Here is a 7,002-nt window from a genome sequence, read left to right as displayed (position 1 = left end):
TGAAAGTCTTGTTTGGTGATTAATCAAGATCATGAACCCTAGTTTTAAATGGGATTAGGGGCAATGTCTGGCTCCTGCTGATGCTCCATGTAGTACGGATCACCTTTGTGGACTCTGTGATTGTGCAGAAGTCCAGGTTCCCTCTGTGGGCGAACTTCTTTCCACACTTGGCACAAGCAAAGGGCCTCTTCTGCATGTGAACGTCTCGTTGGTGGGCTCTCAAGTTGCCATTACAGGCAAAGTGTTTGCCGCACTGCGTCCAACCAAAAGGCCGCTCGCCGGTGTGCGTGCGAGTGTGGACGGTAAGCTCTAAGGGGGTGAGGAAGCTCTTGTCGCAGAACTGGCAGGGATGCAAGCGGACCCCCGTGTGGCGTAACAGGTGTCTGCGTTGGTGGGAGGGATAAATGAAGCTTTTAGCACAATACGGGCAGGTGTAGGGGCGACCATTCCCTCCACTGGGAGCTCCACTGAGGCGCAAGGGGGTTGCTTGTCGTGGTTTGAGAGAGACTGAATTGGACTGCAGGAGTAGGGGGTCTCTGTTGCTAAACGAGGTCCGCCTCATGTGACTTAACAGGCCACTCCTGTCATCATGATTATGTCCCCATGGTGAGAGAACCTGCGGCTGAAGCTGCTGAACCCCAGTTCGCTCAGCCCTTTGGCCTTGTCCTGACGTTTGATTGAAGTTCTCAGTTTTTTGCTCCTTGAATACAAAGGGGTCATTCTCATCTTTGGAGTTGGTCTCAGGTTGGAGGCAAGCCACGTCAGTGCCGATACTGGCGGCAGCTGCAACAAAGCAGCTGTTGCCAGTTGCCTGTAAGCTCTTCTCACCTCCTCGAGTGTCATCCATCCTAGGCAACCATTGCCTAGGATGGGGGGCTGTCTTGCCTGAGGGAGCAATGTGCAATCTGGGAAATGGTGAAAAAAGAGGGGGAAGCACTTTCTTGTTGTAGCCGGTGATCTTCAGTAGCCCCCCCTTGATCCCAATGAGACACTACAGACAACACCATGGGAAGGAGAAAATGTTACCTCTCACAAAATCATTAATATTGCATAATCTAATTAAGGCTTTGATAAAAAAAAAAGTTCCATGAACTTCTTACATTCGGCTTGGATGTGTGTCTCAGTCAATGTATCAGTTGCTGTACGGTCTGTGATGGCAAGGCTTTCCTCTGGGACTTGGACCATGAAAGACCCCAAAGGAGGCTGAGATTCATCACATAAGGACATACAAGATGCAAATATAAGCATGCCTAATGAGAAACTGAAAGAACGGAAAACATGGAGCGGCAAAAATTAATTGGTCGGATGTAACCAATTTGTTTGATACATATCGATCTTCAATTTAACATTGAAAATAGCTTGACAACAGATGTATAAACTTGGGCACTTTAAATGTCTGAGAAGTATTTTAACACTGCCGCTTCCTCACTCCACGGAAGCCATGTCTGAAAGCCCAGCACAATAAGTGAAGATGGTCCTCTGGAACGCGTGCCTCTACACAGAAAGGAAATGCACGAGGATTGAAGGTCAATTTGGTACGGATTTATTGCTCATTCCAGTTTAGTCACCTCATCATTTTATTCATTGCATCAGTCATTTGAAAAAGAGTTGTGGAAGATGAAACAAACATAGTGGCTTAGTTTTTGTGGAATCATAGTCTTTTTGTCTGTTTGGGGGTCAGCATGGGCACAAACTTTGATGTTCACCATAATTGCCACGGCCAATCCATCAGCACAATTTTAATCATCCATCCATCCATCATCTACCGCTTATCCGGGGCCGGGTCGCGGGGGCAACAGCTTTAGCAGGGAAGGCCAGACTTCCCTCTCCCTAGCTACTTCGTCCAGCTCTCCCCGGGGGATCCCGAGTCGTTCCCAGGCAAGCTGGGTGACATAGTCTCTCCAGCGTGTCCTGGGTCTTCCTCTGGGTCTCCTCCCGGTGGGGCATGACCGGAACACCTCACCGGGGAGGCGCTCAGGAGGCATCCGAATCAGATGCCCAAGCCACCTCATCTGGCTCCTCTCGATATGGAGGAGAAGCGGCTCGACTCTGAGCCCCTCCCGGATGACCGAGCTTCTCACCTTATCTCTAAGGGAGAGCCTGGACACCCTGCAGAGAAAACTCATTTCAGCCGCTTGTATCCGGGATCTCGTTCTTTCGGTCACGACCCATAGCTCGTGACCATAGATGAGGGTTGGAACGTAGATCGACCGGTAAATTGAGAGCTTCGGCCTTTGGCTCAGCTCCTTCTTCACCACGACAGACCGATACAACGTCCGCATCACAGCAGACGCTGCACCAATCCGCCTGTCGATCTCCCGCTCCCTTCTGCCCCCACTCGTGAACAAGACCCCAAGATACTTGAACTCCTCCACTTGGGGCACTCCACCCTTTTCCGACTGAGGACCATGGTTTCAGATTTGGAGGTGCTGATCTTCATCCCAACCGCTTCACACTCGGCTGCGAAACGCTCCAGTCAGAGTTGGAGAGCCCTGTTTGAAGGAGCCAACAGCACCACATCATCTGCAAAAAGCAGGGATGCAATACTGAGGCCCCCAAAACGGACCGCCTCAACGCTTTGGCTGCGCCTAGAAATTCTGTCCATAAAGGTTATGAACAGAATCGGCGACAAAGGGCAGCCTTGGCGGAGTCCTACCCCCACTGGAAACGATTCCGACTTACTGCCGGCAATGCGAAGCAAACTCTGACATCGGTGGTATAGTGACCGAACAGCCCGTATCAGGAGGTTCGGTACCCCATACCCTCGAAGCACCCCCCACAGAACTCCCCGAGGGACACGGTCAAACGCCTTCTCCAAGTCCACAAAACACATGTAGACTGGTTGGGCGAATTCCCACATACCCTCGAGAACCCTGCTAAGGGTGTAGAGCTGGTCCACTGTTCAACGGCCGGGACGAAAACCACACTGCTCCTCCTCAATCTGAGGCTCGACTTCCTGACGACTTCCTTTTTTTTTTAATTATGCAGCCATTTAATCAATGGCAGCATAATAAAGCGAATTCATTTATTTTGCAAATTAAATGAGTGATTGAGTTTGGGGTGATGTTAGGTTCGGTATATTAAGTGATTAATAAATAATTGTGCTCTATGTATGTTTTTATTATTATAAGGATACAAAGAGTTACATTATACATTTCAGAATTGGAATTATCGTGGAAACTCAGACTCCACAGGGAAGGGCAGAAATGTTCTTCAATTTGGGACTCTTAAATGAACTTCCATGTAAATAGGACAGTCAAACCTTGTTTTATCAAAGTTATAGAATCTGTGAACTCCTTCGGCTCACTCTGGCTGTTATTGCCTGCACCATCTTGCTCCTTTCCTGTGTAAAACACAGCATTTATTCCGTGTAATTCCGAAGTTAACAACATGTTAAGGGAATTGTGAATTCCTGTACCTGCTTCCCTCGGGGCTTTTGGCCTCAAGATGTCCCCTCGGTCACCAGCCGTGCCCCCTTGCCCTGCCTTGGTACTCTGCCTCCTCTCCACTTGCTCCAGCTTGGCGAGGAGGCTGGAGATCTCCGCCTGCTGCTCACACATGCTGCTCTCGAAGATTTTGGCGATCTCCCACACGGCAGCAGCAAGCAGAGTGTCCATGACAGCGGCCAGCTGAGTATGGAAGGCGCTCCGCTCGCTGTCCATTGCGGCAGTTCAATTCCGAGTGCGACAATTGACCGTCGCCGATGGATTAGGGGTCGAGGCTGAGGCGATGTAATTGACAGCTGACGATCTGTCACGAGACGCTGTCACACCAACCTAGGTCATTTTCACCGTCTCTTTACTTTTGTTAACACAGTGCTCTGTTTCACTTGGTATGTTTATAACGGTTTAAACACGAAGGTCTCCGAATTACACATACAATTTAACGAGTGGCTGATAGCTACCGTCGGCTAACGTGTAAGCTTATGTTAAATTATTAATTATTTTCATTTTATATTTGAGCAGTATATTATTTTATGATATAGTTATCTAAATTATATTCTGTTTAATACAGTAATTGTTGAAACGTTCTTATGTTGCTTGCGTCTGATTGGCTAAAGAGAAGCAGGAAGTGTTTTCGTGACTGAAAGGGGGGGGGGGTAATCGTTCATCTGTTTGGGGGCGCAGGCGTTTTTTTTCTCCTTTTATTAAACTGCATGAAAGGATTCCACATCTCCTTTTGTCATTCGTAAAGAAGAGCCATCCACTGAAAAACAACAGACCCTTCAACTTCCACAAGTAAAAAGACGGTTTGCTAATATAAACTGAAATACAAATGTTGGAAAAAGTGGGAAATTTATAAGATTCTGGGACTATCGTGTCCCCATTAGGGATGTGAATCTCAGCACTGAGGACGATTCGATACACATCTCGATGCACTACCAGCGATGCGATACTTAAACGATACATGGAATTTTCTGGCGACACGATTCGATACGTTTCACCATCTTCACGATGTGATACGACATTTAGTTCAAATCAATGCGATCCGATACGATACAGTACAATTTGTTGTGATATTGTGTGTGCAATTAAACATGATGCAAATACGCAAAGAAAAAAAGTTTTAAAAAAAGATGGAATTCAGTATGGTATTGCAAAAAGTAGACCACTTTATTCCTTATAAACAGTAGAACGTGTAAAACAACTTATTTAAGCCCTTTCACAATTGGGTTTTGTGCAAAGAAAATGTAAACAATTTGGCACCTGAGACTCACAGCTGTTGCTGTCGTGTAAACACAAACAGACTACTCACTGAGTGTCTTATATGAAATATCCATCTCCGTCGTACAGAAAAAAAAAATACAATTGAAACAATGTGGCAGTCACAGCCTCAAAGCTGCTGTGTGTATTGTAGCGTACACAGACCACTCTCACTGAGTGTCAAAATGAAATGTCCAAAAGAGTCATCCATATATAGTTTTTCCTTGCGCGGTCACAGTGAGCTGCAAGGGGACCCCCCAAATAAGAGGCGATTTTTTTCTGATCCTGACCTGGTTTGCCAAGAGTTTCTCCGGTGTCCAACGAGGAACTGGACGGGGAGGCGGGGGAGGGAGCTGGAAACTGGTCGGTGATGTGGTGCCATCGTTTTAAGTGGTCTGCATATTTGTGGTGCTGCCGTTGTATGGCTTCGTAGTGCGACTTTCTTTGCAAATTACGGAGCTTTTATCAATCTTTCCGTCTTTCTTTTCGAAGCCGTAGTATTTTCAAACATAAGATCTGAATGTTGCGGAAGCATTAAATAAAGTAGTTTTCTCGCTGCTGCTTGCGCAAAATTCCGTAGCGTTTCGCTAGTTGTGTACTGGACTGTATGTGACGCACGGCTACCGTCCGGAATTCAACACAAAACGCAAAACATTGATGGTGCATTCATTGCGCCTAGGAATGGGCAGATAGGTGACGTTTAACATGAATAAAACGGCGCTTGGATCGGATTTTACCGATACCAACCAATGCATCGTGATGAATCTCGATTTCACCCGTCAATCGCGTCGTGCCCAGTGAATGAGCCGATGCACTCGCATCGCGCACGTGCACATCGATGTATCGATTAATATCGATTATTTTCCACACCCTTAGTCCCCATAGATCAGGGGTCACCAAACTTTTTGAGAGTGAGAGCTACTTCATGTGTCCTGATTGTGTGAAGGGCTACTAAATTGATACACGTCTAAAATAACATTTGTACAAATTACATTTAATAATATTAGAACATTAGCTAGCTAGATGTATACTGTAGCTAGCTAGTTAGATAGCTAAATAGGTAGCTATAGAATCTATAATACTGCCCATGTTTGCATTTTTAAATCATAATTTCTACGAGCAAATCACAATCCTAGCACTGGCGGGCTACTGGTGTGGTCCTCACGGGCTACCTGGTGCTCGCGGACACCACGTTGGAGACCCCTGCCATAGATCATACGTGACAGTCAACAGGAAGGAGTGTCAAAACCGTTAGTCAAGCTCGGAGCCTGAAGTCTGTGCGGAAAATCTCTCGAGAATGCAGTTAACCACGCGCTATTAAAACAGCATAAATGCCGTTCAAGCTGTCAATTTATTCAAAGCACACACACACACGCGCGCGCGCGCGCTTGAAAAGGGGTAAAACGATCTGACTTTTCCAACTGTAATAAGCACAACTTCTCATCTCCGTGCACAACTGGTTTTGCTATTTAGACAAATACAGTACGTACTACAAATGTAACATTTGTTTCAACCCATACAAAAATAATGGGAAGCCACAAATTTGATTATGTGAGATCAACCAAAGAGCCTGAGAGCGGAAAACAATTGCACGATTACGACGATAGTAATGCAGAATCGTTTTCAAACGTACCATACCATAACGCACATGTAACGTAATACTGTACTTTATGGTGGACTGCACAGCTGTGTGTATGTAAGAAGGGAGTGCTTGTATAGTTTATTGAGAAAATATTTGTTGATCTATTTACTGTTAATCTTTTTACTATTATAATCTATTGTGGTTTATGTTCAATTTTACGTACACACAACTTACCTACCTACAGCTGTGGTTGTTGTGAAATCAAGTTAATTGAATTGTTTCAAAAAATGTTCCCCCAGCACAAAACACAACATTTTTAACAGCTTTCTTAGAACCGTGGAAGCCAAATTTCTTCAAAATTAAGAGATTAAGGACGCTTTCCTCTTATGTGATATCAAGATAGGATGAAAGCAATTGAAACAATACTTTGGATCACAGTCCTTTTCCACAATAGAGGTTTGCAGTCTTCTGACAGTTAAGCACAGGTTTATGCAGCTCTTTCTGCCAGTTAAAGTTTTCCAAACATAGCTGGCACAATAATTGGCCGAGGAGAGTGGTTGGACTTGTGCTTCCGCAACGAATGGGTGTGAATGCTAAAGTGCTCACTCGGCATAGATTTTGTCCTCATGTGGTTATTCCAAACGCGGGGAGGCGGGGACAACCCTCGCTGTCTCACTTCGGAGTGATGTTATTTGACGTTGTTCAATTCGGTGTCTT

General features: G+C 45.7%; 1 protein-coding gene across 2 annotated transcripts; it reads right to left on the bottom strand.

Annotated features, from left to right (window-relative positions):
* On the bottom strand, positions 1–1,740 carry LOC127603870 (gastrula zinc finger protein xFG20-1-like). 2 transcript variants are annotated; one of them, XM_052070561.1, is made up of 2 exons: positions 1,094–1,740; positions 1–991 (listed from the first exon to the last, which is right to left on the bottom strand). In XM_052070561.1, the coding sequence occupies exon 2, from the start codon at positions 845–847 to the stop codon at positions 20–22; it is 828 nt and encodes a 275-aa protein (XP_051926521.1). In that variant the 5' UTR covers positions 848–991; positions 1,094–1,740; the 3' UTR covers positions 1–19. The 2 variants fall into 2 exon arrangements, with proteins under 2 accessions (XP_051926521.1, XP_051926513.1); XM_052070553.1 differs by having other exon boundaries at positions 1,101–1,740.
* Between the last annotated feature and the right edge of the window lie 5,262 nt (positions 1,741–7,002).

The sequence above is a fragment of the Hippocampus zosterae genome, chromosome 1, assembly GCF_025434085.1.
Source record: "Hippocampus zosterae strain Florida chromosome 1, ASM2543408v3, whole genome shotgun sequence".
Taxonomy (NCBI): Eukaryota; Metazoa; Chordata; class Actinopteri; order Syngnathiformes; family Syngnathidae; genus Hippocampus; species Hippocampus zosterae.
Note: the sequence above shows the minus strand (reverse complement) of the source record. Positions and strands in the feature narration are given on the sequence as shown.